Source organism: Oncorhynchus mykiss, chromosome 17 (assembly GCF_057628025.1).
Source record: "Oncorhynchus mykiss isolate SJ-2025 chromosome 17, ASM5762802v1, whole genome shotgun sequence".
Lineage (NCBI taxonomy): Eukaryota > Metazoa > Chordata > Actinopteri > Salmoniformes > Salmonidae > Oncorhynchus > Oncorhynchus mykiss.
This window is the reverse complement of record NC_143038.1, coordinates 6,122,608-6,136,706: the sequence shown is the minus strand read 5'-3', so window position 1 is coordinate 6,136,706 and position 14,099 is coordinate 6,122,608. Positions and strand designations below refer to the sequence as shown.

Here is a 14,099-nt window from a genome sequence, read left to right as displayed (position 1 = left end):
GCTTTCTGACAATATTAGATATGTCTATGTCCTGGGAAATTGTCTTGTTACTTACAACCTCCTGCTAATCGCATTAGCCTACGTTAGCTCAACCTTCTTGTGGAAGGGTTTTTTGTAATTTGTTCCAGTCATTGGCAGCAGAGAACTGGAAGGAAAGGTGGCCAAAGGCCAGTGAGCTGAGATAAGGCAGAGCTTTACCTAGCAAAGACTTATAGATGACCTGGGGTCAGTGGGTTTGATGATGAATATGTAGTGAGGACCAGCCAACAAGAGCATTCAGCTTGCAGTGGTGGGGTAGTATATGAGGCTTTGGTGAAAAAACGGATGGCAATGTGATAGACAGCATCCAATTTTCTGAGTAGAGTGTTGGAGGCTATTTTGTAAATTACTTTGCCGAATTCAAGGATCGGAGGGATAGTCCGTTTTACGAGGGTATATTTGACAGCATGAGTGAAGGACGCTTTGTTGAGAAATAGGAAGCCGATTCTAGATTAAATTTTGGATTGGAGATGCTTAATATGAGTCTAGATGGACAGTTTACAGTCGAGCCAGACACCTATGTTTTTGTAGTTGTCCACATATTCTAAGTCAGAACTGTTCAGAGTAGTGATGCTAGTCGGACGGGAGGGTGCGGGAAGCGATCGGTTGAAGAGCATGCGTTTAGTTTTACTAGCATTTAAGAGCAGTTGGAGGCCAAGGAATGAGTGTTGTTTGGCATTGAAGCTCGTTTGGAGGTTTGTTAACACAGTGTCCAAAGAAGGGCCAGAAGTATACAGAATGGTGTCGTCTACATAGAGGTGGACCAAAGAATCACCAGCAGCAAGAGCTTCATCATTGATATATACAGAGAAAAGAGTCAGCCCGAGAATTAAACCCTGTGGCAACCCATAGAGACGGCCGGAGGTCCGGACAACAGGCCATCCGATTTGACACACTGAACTCTATTTGAGAAGTAGTTAGTGAACCAGGCAAGGCAGTCATTAGAGTAACCAAGGCTGTTGAGTCTGCCGATAAGACTACGGTGATTGACAGAGTCTAAAGCCTTGGCCAGGTCGATGAAGACGGCTGCACAGTACTGTCTTTAATCAAGAATTCATCCACAAAACAAGCTGCTGGCTTTCTGGGTTGGAAATGGGGGAGGTGAAATAGGATCATTATTATATTACAGAATTAATTAGGCCTCTTAGTGTGCTTCTAAGTGCACTTCAATTGGAGGGAGGGAGGGAGGGAGGGAGGGAGGGAGGGAGGGAGGGAGGGAGGGAGGGAGGGAGGGAGGGAGGGAGGGAGGGAGGTGGAGAGAGACAGAGAGAGATGGTTTTGAACTGAAAAAGATATTTGGATGATTGATTTTTCCTTACCCACTTTCATAGAATTCATTCAATTGTGACGCAACGCGAGAAAACGTAGTTTCCCTGAATTGAAGATGCGGTCGGAGGTTTAGGTTGAGTATTTGTGGGTTTAATTAGGGGAACGTATGAGTGTGGTCAAACATAGTTGAGGGATCTCTTAGACCACAGAACTTATTTTTTGGTAGTTCAGTCTTGTCCTATCGCTGCAACTCCTGTACAGACTCAGGAGATGCGAAGGAGATGCGAAGGTCGAGAGCCATGCATCCTCCGAAACATGACCCTGCCAAGCCACACTGCTTCTTGACACACTGCAGCTTAACCCGGAAGCCAGCCACACCACTGTTTCTGGAAACGCCGTAAAACTGGCTGCTTAAGTCAGCGTGCAGGCACCTGGCCCCCCTCCAGGAGTTGCTAGAGCGCGATGGGACAAGGAAATCCGCCTCATGGTTCTCTCGGACACAGCCGGCAGTGACACAGCCCGGGATCGAACCCGTGTCTGTAGTGATGCCTCAAGCACTGCAAGACACCAGAAATCTTAATTTCCATTATTCTGGCAGGATGAAGCCAATCATGTGTAGAACCAGAATTTTACCTGAAAATGTGACTTGACTTTGAAGAGGTCTTGGCCCTGCGTAGGCTGTAACAAGACGCCAGAGTTTTTCAAAGGCATCAGGTTTAGGGCTGGGAGTTCTTCCAGAACTCCTGACATAGAATACTAGAGCCTAGAATTTTCCTGGTCAAGCCCCTTTCTCAAGGGAAAACTCTTGGCTCTAATTGAAATAGTTAGGAACAGGAATTTTCCCTGACCATGTGACCTGACCTGGAAAACCTTCTGGCCCTAACTCATGTTCTAATAGAAATACAACCTTTGGAGTTAAATTTGGATGGAAAAGTTTTTTGTACTTGACTGGATTGGATTGGAAGGATAATTATTCCTACTCCTTCATTGTCTTGGCTGTGTGCTTAAGGTTTTTGTCCTATTGGAGGTGAACCTTCGCCCCCCTTCTGAGGCTCTGGAGCAGGTTTTCCCTCTATCCTGACTAGTCTCCCAATACCTGCCGCTGAGAAACATCCCCACAGAATGATGCTGCCGCCACCATGCTTCACCATAGGGACGCACCAGGTTTCCTCGAGACTTGACGCTTGACATTCAGGCCAAAAAGTTCAATCTTGGTTTCATCAGGCCAGATTTTCTTGTTTCTCATGTTGTGAGAGTCCTTTAGGTGTATTTTGGCTCAACTCAAAGCGGGCTGCCATGTGCCTTTTACTGTGGAGTGGCTTCCGTCTGGCCACTCTAATATAAAGGCCTGGTTGGTGGAGTGCTGTAGAGATGGTTGTCCTTCTGGAAGGTTCTCCCATCTCCACAGAGGAACACGGGGGCTCTGTCAGAGTGACCATCAGGTTCTTGGTCACCTCCCTCACCAAGACCTTTCTCCCCCGATTGCTCAGTTTGGCCGGGCGGCCAGCTCTAAGAAGAGTTTTGTGGTTCCAATCTTCCTCCATTTAAGGATGATGGAGGCCACTGTGTTCTTGGGGACCTTCAATGCTGCAGAATTTTTTTGGTACTTTTCCCCAGACCTGTGCCTCGACACAATCCTGTCTCAGAGCTCTACGGATAACTGACCTCACTGATTGTTTTTTGCTCTGACATGCACTGTCAACTGTGGGACCTTATATAGACAGGTGTGTGCCTTTCCAAATCATGTCCAATCAATTGAATTCACGACAGGTGGAATCCAATCAAGTTGTAGAAACATCTCAATGATGATCAATAAAAACAGGATGCACCTGAGCCGATGTTTTTTTTTATATATATACATTTGCAAATACAACTTAAAACCTGTTTTTGCTTTGTGATTATGGGTGATGGTGTGTAGATTGATGAGGGGAAAAAATGATTTAATACATTTTAGGATAATGCTGTAACGTACCAAAATGTGGAAAAAAAGTAAATGGGTCTGATTGCAAAATTAACAGTAAAAAAAAACTTGGTCCCCATATCTATCCTAATCAAGAACATACTGCAGTTAATACAATGTGTCAACATAACAATTAATCATCAATATTAATATTTATCATACCATTTTCTCAAACCTGCGGATCAACCAGTTGTTGCATGTGGTGCTGTAAAATATGCAAATCCCCTCCCAGTCCTAGCCAAACCAAGTTGTGCGTAACACATAACAAATGCCCATAATATTGAAGGCTAACGATGCTTATCCTATGCAATGCATCATGGTCTACATACAATATGGTACAATATATTATTCTCAGACAGAGCCTTACCTGGATAAACATATAGTCATCTTGGACCACCAGTGAGCTGATGTCGATGTACCCAGGGAAGGGGTAGTTTCTGTTGGCCTCTGAGCATATGAGAGCCTGGCATGTTACATACTGTATACCTGCCAGATGAGGAGATAGAGATTACTGGAGATCTGGATTCATCCAGCTGTGGATTATCGTGGAAAATTACATAATTAGTCATTCTATCCTGTGTTTTACTGCATAAGAATAGTCTCTTTTTTACATGCTAGTGTTTTTCTAACCTGATACAAACTTGTCTTTGTGTGACTTAGTCATAAGACTGGGCGTATAACGTAAGATCCATATGGGTGCGAACACAGCATGTGGCATCCTGTGGGTTTACTATCTACAGGAAGTCACTTGTACAGAAACTTGCAGAGAGGAGCACATTATAGTGTTGGCTGTTGTGAATGCAGTTAGACGGTTGAGCCCTCGGGCTGTCAACCTCGTGCTATCTAAATCTGCACAAACAACTAATTGCCTTTTTACACACTATCTGCTGACTGCCACGTGTACAAAAAAAGGATGTGCCTCTGTATAAAAGCTGGGACCGGACACTGTTCGTTGGGCCTTAACTGAAACAACTGTTGAAGTGCAAGTGCTCCATTGTTGCAGATCTTATAGTAAGGTTGTTTTGAAGAATACAGAGTCTCTCTCCTTTTGGTTAGAATTTCCACCACAGGATCAGGCCACCTACTCTTGGGAATGTGAGGATGCCTGGAAACCGAGGCTATATGGTCTGCATGAATTGAACTCGAGGGAACTTTTGCATGGTTTGTGATTGACATGCAATAGAGGAGACAGCATTACACTTCTGACAATATACTGACTGTGTATGTATATAATTGTAATTTGACCAGTATGTTGTGATTTGCATTCTATAATGGTGAGTGGTTCATACATGCAATACGTGAAGTTGTAGATTTGTCACTATTCAAAATGATCAACTATGATCGTTCTCTGTGTACAGAAAACAAAACTCTCTCTGATTCTGGGGGTCGAACAACAGCAGCAGCAGATAGCTAGAATAAATAATCTCACAATTTCCCCTATGGATGACCTTGGGTGGCGTTGCCGTGGCGAGTTATAGAGCTGACACTCCCAGGGTGAGAAGGATGAGAGGGAAAGGCCATATTAATCAAGTATCATGCACTGCATTTATCAGTGGGGTAAATCCACTGTCTCTCCCCTGGGACACAACGCTCTAAACCCAGGGTGGAATTTATTCCTTGACAGACTCTCACTCTCTTCTATCGTTTGAGGGCTGATAATTGGACTGCAAATGTGGGAGCATTTCTCTGCAGTGTGTGACAGAGAGAGAGAAAGAAAAAGAGAGGTGTGTGTGTGTGTGTGTGTGTGTGTGTGTGTGTGTGTGTGTGTGTGTGTGTGTGTGTGTGTGTGTGTGTGTGTGTGTGTGTGTGTGTGTGTGTGTGTGTGTGTGTGTGTAGTGCTACTCACGTCCATTGGGGGTGTGTGCCTCCATGTGAACCAGATCTGACTCCTTGTCTAGACCCGTTACAGACCTGGATTAAAGAAGAGGAGAGAAGGAAGGAGGAAGAGGATGGAGGGGTAAAGTAAAGGGAAGAAGAGGAGGGAAGACAGAGAGAAGAAGAGGAGAAGAGAAGCAGGGAATAACAGGATGGGAGAAGATTGGGTGAAGTGAAGAGGAAGGAAGAAGAGGAGAGGAGGAGGAGGGAAGAAGAGGAGAGGAGAAGATGAGGTGGGAAGTTAAGGAGGGAAGGAGAGGAGAGGAGGAGGGAAGAAGAGGAGATGGGAAATGAAGGAGGGAATAAGAGGAGAGGAGGAAAGAAGTGGAGAGGAGGAGAAGAGGAAGGAAGAGGGGGAGAGGAGGAGAGGAGGAGGAGAGGAGAGGAGGAGGGAAGAGAAGGAGGGATGAAGAGGAGAGGAGGAGGAAAGAGAAGGAGGGAAAAAGACAATAAACAGAAGATGAGTCTCAGCAGAGGTATTCCACTCCAGATATAGACGTCTCATGTAAGCGTTGTCTCAACATTGATAGCAATAAAATAGCAATAAAATCCCATGTGAGGACGTTCTCCCCAGGGATGTGTGACAAAATGTCACATTACCCTTAGCAACCCGCACAGCAACAACCAGACGCTGTGGGTTTGTTATTTTACCAAAAAGTGGTATCTGTCACAAAAGTGTAAATACACAACAACCTACATATGGTATTTATATTGTCTGGCACTGTACACCGGCAAGGCTGTGCCCCATAATTAAAGTTAGAATCACCGAACTGTATTATATAATTGTATTGGGTATAGTGGACTAACTAGAAAATATTGTTTTTGTTAAGTAGGCAAGTCAGTTTAGAACAAATTCTTATTTACAATGACAGCCTAGGAACTGCCTTGTTCAGAATGACAGATTTTTACCTTGTTCTGTTCGGGGATTCGATCTCGCAACCTTTCAGTTACTGGCCCAAAGTTCAAACCACTAGGCTACCTAGATGATTTATGCAAGTTGCTGTGGGCAAAGCTGTCAGCAGCTCAACATTTACACACGCGCGCACACACACACACACACACACACACATACACAAACACAGCATCCCCTACATCTCTAGGAAGGAAAGCAATGAGGCAAAATAAATTCAGAGCTACATTTGTGATGAGTGTGTACTTCTGCAGAATGAGGAGGGCCGACGTGATTAGATGAGAGGCGACTTATTACACAGTATCTTCCTATTTTATGAATGTACAGCATGTATGGATAACCCCTATTGAAAAAGTAAGGATTGTTAAGATGAACCAGAATGTGACATTTGAGAGGCAGAATGTGAAATGGTGACACTGTGGATGTAGATGTATCACAGTCCAATCATATCAACAGTGGAAATGAGCAGAAAGGTACACAGAATTTCCCGCCAGCAACACTCAGTCATTCAGATATCTGGTTGAAACGTATTATCAATATCCTTCACAGACTCTTGCATTGCAGGAAGCAAACAACATGTTCCACACACTGCTAGTGATGCTCCAATACAGTTTGTGAGGAGAGTCTGAGTAAACAAAGGAAAAGATCAGGACAACAGAGAGGACGAGAGGAAGCGAAAGATGATGAGAAAAAAGAAGACAAGCAAATGACTCACCAGTAGAACCTGTTCACATGCTCATGAACCAGCTGCCATTTTCTCCCAAAGTCCAGGGAGGCATACAACTGTGAAGAAGAACATAAAAAGAGAAAGAAAAGAGAGATAGAGAACATATAAGTCTACTTAAAACAAGACAGAAAGTAAAGTGACAGTGGGCTTGAGTCATGGCAGGATAATGCTAGGGAAGAGCGTACCCAGGGCAATAAAGTGTGACACTCTAGATAGGCTGACATTACCTTAAACTGACATCATCATTATAACTCAGACCATTCATGTTAACATATAGGCTCCCAAATTACATATAGTCCCTATCCTGTTTCCTGTTCCAATTTTAAATTAGCACGAGGTATAGATAAAGCACTTCAAGTCCAATATGTTCGCTGCAAAATAGGTTCAACATTATTGTTTGCTTTTCCTCGAACATCAAAACCTTTGGTGGATTCTTGGTGACCAAATGAAGTGGAGTGCTTATACAGTATATCAAGTTTTGTATCAAACAAATGGAAACCAACGCCTATAGAGGAAGAATACAAATCCAGAATGCTACTGTAAATTAAGAACATACTTGTCTAAAAATAAATATATTGCCCTGTTGACGATCAGGTGTAGTTCTGCAAAAGGCCTAATTTAATTGGTCTAATTATATTTTCCACTTCCTGGGTGCATAATGACAGGGTGCATTTTGTTCCATTACACTAATTGATGCTACTGATGTTGCTTCCTGCTGGCTGTTTCCATTGTTATTTTAGTCCTACAGACAGTCAGTGGCCCCAGTCACCCAAGTCCTAGACTGTTTTCTCTGATATCGCACAGGACCAAAAGGCTCCTGAACAGCTTCTACACCCAAGCCATAAGACTGCTGAACTATGAATCAAATGGCCACCGGACTATTTACATTGACACCCCCCCCTCCATTTGTTTTGTACACTGCTGCTACTCGCTATTTATTTTTTTAGTAACTTCACCCCTACCTACATGTACAAATTCCCTCGACTAACCTGTACCCCCGCACATTGACTCGGTACCGGTACCCACCGTATACAGCCTTGTTATTGTGATTTCATTGTGTTACTTTATCTTATTCTTTTACTTTAGTTTATTTGGTAAATGTTTTCTTAACCAACAGTGCAGTTCAAGAAGGGTTAAGCATTTCACAGCTAGGTCTACACTTGTGACAAATAAAGAGTGATATGATTTGATACCTGTAAACGTACTCACTGGCTGGCTTCAGACAATATAAAAGCTGAAAAAAGGCCTGTATAAGATCTTTGAGCCTTGACTGTGATTCAGACTGCTGGATGCCCACTCTTTGGGGCCGCAACGCACCATACGCATCAGCTATAATGTTTGTACATAATGTTCTGTGTTTTCCTTAATCTACATTAGAATAAATTCTTCTTTAGATGAAGACACAACACATGATGTGCGACGCCCTCATGCACTGTGATGTTTTTGTTCTTGTACATAATCAGATGTTTTCGGTAGTCTGCTTGACATGTTCTCAAAAGCTTGCATTTTTTACCTACCTAGTTTAGGCACAATCATGACTCTCTTTTTCCGTCTCTCCTTTCCTGGTAAACCACATTTTCCACTTTTAAAATTCGGCAGTTGGTGTCAGCATTTTGCATTCTAAAGTACACAGCTGAACAAGTCTCAGAACACAATGACGTACATCCCGCCGTATAGATTTAAATTGAAATCCTCCATCAACATGAATAGATGAGTGGAACCAATAAATGTTATCCTCAATCCTTCAACCACCATTTAGACAAGTTTCCCTGGCAGCTGTTCCTCTCTGTCTCTTGGCTATCGCCGGGCAGGCCTCATCAATGACTCTGGATCCGGCAGGTGTTTTGATTTATTGACGTGAGTGGAAAATTATGAAGCTCACTTTGTGACAGCTCTGAGTTTTAGAATAAAAATGTCATAGGCCTGATGAATGAGTGCAGCTTGAGCTCAGCCAGTGGCATTGTATGTCACTGTCCAGAGTGATAAGAGACTAGCCCGGCCTAACTACCAGCTGCCTGGCTCAGCCAGCCTGCCACCACAGACTGCTATTGGGAGGAACATGGCTCTGCCTGCCTGCCACATGCAGGATCCTAATAAGGTGGAACATGACTTGGGACCACTATTTATTTACTGATGGTTTAACTATAGGATCAGATCTGGTACCAAGCCAGTGATAAATAACAGGATGATCATGATGATGCCAGTTTAGTTACTATTGTGTGTGTGCATAACAATTTGTTTGCATGTAGCAAATATGGATAAGTTGTATCTGGTGTTTGATGATTGTTGGCCTCGAAGTTGAATGTCAGATTTCCGCTCTGATAAAGGCAGAACATTATCATGGAGTTTGTGACTGGAGTCTCTGACAATGTTTTGGGCTTTCCTCTGACATAAGTTGGTGATGCAACCGGTCAGGATGCTCTCGATGGTGCAGCTGTAGAACTGTAGAGCTGTAGATCTGGAGACCCATGCCAAGTCTCCTGAGCTGTAAAATGTATTGTCATGCCCTCTTCACATCTGTCTTGGTGTGTTTGGACCATGATAGTTCGTTGGTGATGTGGACACCTAGGAACTTGAAACTCTCGACCCGCTCCACTACAGCCCCATCGGTGTTAATGGGGGACTGCTCATCCCGCCTTTCTTACAGTCCATGATCAGCTCCTTTGTAATGCTCACACTGAGCGAGAGGTTGTTGTCCTGGCAACCACACTGTCAGGTCGCTGACCTCCTCTCTATAGGCTGTCTCTTCGTTGTCGGTGTGTCATCAGCAAACTTAATGATGGTGTTGGAGCTGTGTTTGGCATGCAGTCGTGGGTGAACAGGGAGTACAGGATGGGACTAAGTACACACCCCTGAGGGGCCCCAGTGTTGAGGATCAGCGTGGCAGACGTGTTGTTGCCTACCCTTAGCACTTGGGGGTGGCCGGTCAAGAAGTCCAGGATCCAGTTGCAGAGGGAGGTGTTTAGTCCTTAGTTTAGTGATGAGCTCCGTGGATACTATGGTGTTGAATGCTGAGCTGTAGTCACATGAACAGCATTCTCACATAGGTGTTCCTTTTGTCCAGGTGGAAAAGGGCCGTGTGGAGTGCGATTGAGATTGCGCCATCTGTGGATCTGTTGGGGCGGTATGCGAATTGGAGTGGGTTTAGGGTATCCAGGAAGATGCTGTTGATGTGTGCTAAGACCAGCTTTTCAAAGCACTTCATGGCTTCTGACATGAGTGCTACGGGGCGGTAATAATTTAGGCAGGTTACCTTCACTTCCTTAGGCACAGGGACTATGGTGGTCTGCTTGAAACATGTAGGTATTACAGACACAGGTCTGGGAGAGGTTGAAATTGTCAGTGACAGTGTAGACACTTTCCAGTTGGTCAGTGCATACTTTGAGTACATGTTGACTTGTTTAAAGGTCTTGCTCACATCGGCTACTGAGAGCATCATCACACATTCAGCCAGAACAGCTGATGCTCTTGTGCATGCTTCAGTGTTGCTTGCCTAGAAGTGAGCATAATAGGCATTTAGCTCGTCTGTTAGGCTTGCGTCACTGGGCGGCTTGTGTCTGGGTTTCCCTTTGTAGTCCGTAATAGTTTTCAAGCCCTGCCGCATCTGACGAGCGTCAGAGCCGGTGTAATAGGATTAAATCTTAATCCTGTATTGACGCTTTGCTTGTTTGATGGTTCATCTGAGGGCATAGCAGGATTTCTTATAATCGTCTGGATTAGTGTCCAGCTCCTTGAAAGTGGTATCTCTAGCCTATCTCTAGCTCGATGCGGATGTTACCTGTATTCCATGGCTTCTGGTTGGGATATGTACGCACGGTCGCTGTGGGGATGACGTCATCGATGCACTTGTTGATGAAGCCAATGACTGAGGTGGTATACTCCACAATGCCATTGGATGAATCCCAGAACATATTCCAGTCTGTGCTAGCAAAACAGTCCTGTAGCGTAGCGTCCGCGTCATCTGACCACTTCCGTATTGAGTCACTGGTACTGCTTTAGTTTTTGCTTGTAAGCAGGAATCAGATTTGCCAAATGGATGGCGGGGGAGAGCTTTGTATGCATCTCTGTATGTGGAGTAAAGGTGGTTGAGAGTTTTTTTTGCCTGCATTAAAGTCCCCATCCACTAGGAGCGCTGCTTCTGGATGAGCATTTTCTTGTTTGCTTATGGCCGTATACAGTTGTTTGAGTGCGGTCTTAGTGCCAGCATTGGTCTGTGGTGGTAAATAGATGGCTACGAATAATATACAGTGGGGCAAAAAAGTATTTAGTCAGCCACCAATTGTGCAAGTTCTCCCACTTAAGAAGATGAGAGAGGCCTGAAATTTTCATCATAGGTACACTTCATCTATGACAGACAAAATTAGAAAAAAAATCCAGAAAATCACATTGTAGATTTTTTTATGAATTTATTTGCAAATTATGGTGGAAAATAAGTATTTGGTCAATAACAAAAGTTAATCTCAATACTTTGTTACATACCCTTTTTTGGCAATGACAGAGGTCAAACGTTTTCTGTAAGTCTTCACAAGGTTTTCACGCACTGTTGCTGGTATTTTGGCCCATTCCTCCATGCAGATCTCCTGCAGGATTTGAGTCCCTGGCGGCGTAGTGTGTTACTGATGGTAGGCTTTGTTACTTTGGTCCCAGCTCTCTGCAGGTCATGCACTAGGTCCCCCTGCGTGGTTCTGGGATTTTTGCTCACCGTTCTTGTGATCATTTTGACCCCATGGGGTGAGATCTTGCGTGGAGCCCCAGATCGAGGGAGATTATCAGTGGTCTTGTATGTCTTCCATTTCCTAATAATTGCTAACACAGTTAATTTCTTCAAACCAAGCTGCTTACCTATTGCAGATTCAGTCTTCCCAGCCTGGTGCAGGTCTACCATTTTGTTTCTGGTGTCCTTTGACAGCTCTTTGGTCTTGGCCATAGTGGAGCTTGGAGTGTGACTGTTTGAGGTTGTGGACAGGTGCCTTTTATACTGATGATAAGTTCAAACAAGTGCCATTAATACAGGTAACGAGTGGAGGACAGAGGAGCCTCTTAAAGAAGAAGTTACAGGTCTGTGAGAGCCAGAAATCTTGCTTGTTTGTAGGTGACCAAATGCTTATTTTCCACCATAATTTGCAAATAAAATCATAAAAAATCCTACAATGTGATTTTCTGGATTTTTTGTCTCATTTTGTCTGTCATAGTTGAAGTGTACCTATGATGAAAATTACAGGCCTCTCTCATCTTTTTAAGTGAGAGAACTTTCACAATTGGTGGCTGACTAAATACTTTTTTGCCCCACTGTAGATGAGAACTCTTTTGGTAGAAAATGTGGTCTACAGCTTATCATAAGGTACTCTACCTCAGGCGAGCAATACCTCGAGACTTCTTTAATATTAGACATAAAGCACCAGCACCTGTTATTGACAAATAGACACACACCCCCACCCTGCATCTTACCAGATGTAGCTTCTCTGTTTTGCCGGTGCATGGAAAATTCCCCCAGCTCTACATTATCCTTGTTGTCGTTCAGCCACGACTTGGTGAAACACAAGATGTTACCGTTTTTAATGTCCCGTTGGTAGGATAATCTTGATCGTAGGTCATCAATTTTATTTTCCAATGATTGCACGTTGGCCAATAGAACAGATGGCAATGCGAGTTTACTCGCTCGCCTACGAATTCTCAGAAGCAGCCCGACTTCCACCCCCTTTTTCTCTGTCTTTTATTCACGCAAATGACAGAGATTTGGGCCTGTTCCTGGGAAAGCAGTATATCCTTCTCGCCAGACTCATAAAAGGAAATATCTTCTTCCAGTACGAGGTGAGTAATCGTTGTTCTGATGTCCAGAAGTTATTTTCGGTCATTGTGTACAAAATAAGTAAAAAAATAAGTTACAAACAATGCAATAAAAATAACAAAATAGCACAGTTGGTTAGGAGTATGTAGAACGTCAGCCATCCTCTCCAGCGCCATCTTAAATCTTATGCCTTTGTCATTAAGGGAAGGAATAAATGGGCTTTGTTTTACCATTGTCCATATGACTGATATCATTTAGATAAAAATATTCAATGTCATATCTGGAGGTGATTTTTTATGAGTGAACATGAGCATATTTCTGTGACTGATACATCAAAAGCTGTAAGTCATATCTCCACAAGGTAAAGTGCATCACCTCTTAGCACAGAGTGTATGACAGTCTATTGGCCAGTTTGACAGTGTCTTGGCAAGTCTGACATTGCCTTGGCCAATATGACATTGTCTTGGCAAGTCTGAAATTGTATTGGCCAGTCTGATAGTGTTTTCACCAGTCTGACAGTGTCTTGGACACAATGACAGTGTCTTGGCCAAAGTGAACCTGTATAAAAGCTGTACTACTGTATACAGTATGTGGTCAATCTTGACAGCCATCCCTTCAATATGGTCTCTTTTAGTAGCTGTTCATAGATACAGTACATTATTTCACCAACACATGCTTTTGAGCACTGTACTATCACTATCATTATAGTAGTGGATATGAGATGATGACTAAGATGAGTGTCATTCTGTCCGTCATGTCTGGATCCTGATTGACAGAGGAAACAGAGTGGCATCATTTGACAACAGTCTGGGTCTTGTGAATGTTTAGCCTACTGTGAGCTCTGGATGAGCCCTGGGCTAAAATGGCAGTCATTTGCAAGGCAGATAGCAGAATGTGTTTGACTTGTGCTTCATATTAGTAACAGGACACTTCATTTACAGTGTGCTACAGGGCAACTCATATTTATTAACTTTATACAGAAGCAGATCAAGTATAGAAGGAACTAAAATGGGATTTCAAGCTAGTAGTATCAGGGATTGTCATGTTGGTGCCATACTTCAGGCTACATAAGTGAGTTGAAGCCTGAACAATACTTTACAATATGTGACTCGTTTCAAGAAACTTGGCATCACTACTTCACAGGAGCACTATTTGAACGTAAACCTTTTTTTTATCAAAATTGTTTTTTTTGGCAGAAATGCCTTCCGGAACATGTTAACTTTCATGTGCAAACTTGTATGCCATCTGTAAATCCGAATAAAATAGTACTTTCATGTGCAAACTTGTATGCCATCTGTAAATCCGAATAAAATAGTACTTTCATGTGCAAACTTGTATGCCATCTGTAAATCCGAATAAAATAGTTAAATTACAAGCCAAGTTGGTTTAGCCATGGAAAAAGTCAGCAACCTTCCCGCTAGCCATGATTAACTGAGATAATGAGTGGGCTGGACATGCAGAGAGATGAGTTTGAATTGGCTTGTCCTGTAGCAGGCTTCTGCCTATAATATGAGCACGCCAGTATGTGTAG

At 43.3% G+C, this 14,099-nt stretch overlaps 1 protein-coding gene across 1 annotated transcript in view; it reads right to left on the bottom strand.

Annotated features, from left to right (window-relative positions):
• Nucleotides 1-14,099, bottom strand: part of LOC110493539 (VPS10 domain-containing receptor SorCS3) — a 226,719-nt gene that overhangs the window by 46,212 nt on the left and 166,408 nt on the right. The window contains exons 5-7 of the mRNA XM_021567877.3: nt 6,769-6,836; nt 5,115-5,179; nt 3,636-3,754 (exon numbers count right to left, since the gene is read on the bottom strand). Of these exons, the coding sequence (XP_021423552.3) occupies nt 3,636-3,754; nt 5,115-5,179; nt 6,769-6,836 (252 nt within the window). The remainder of the gene's footprint in view (nt 1-3,635; nt 3,755-5,114; nt 5,180-6,768; nt 6,837-14,099) is intronic.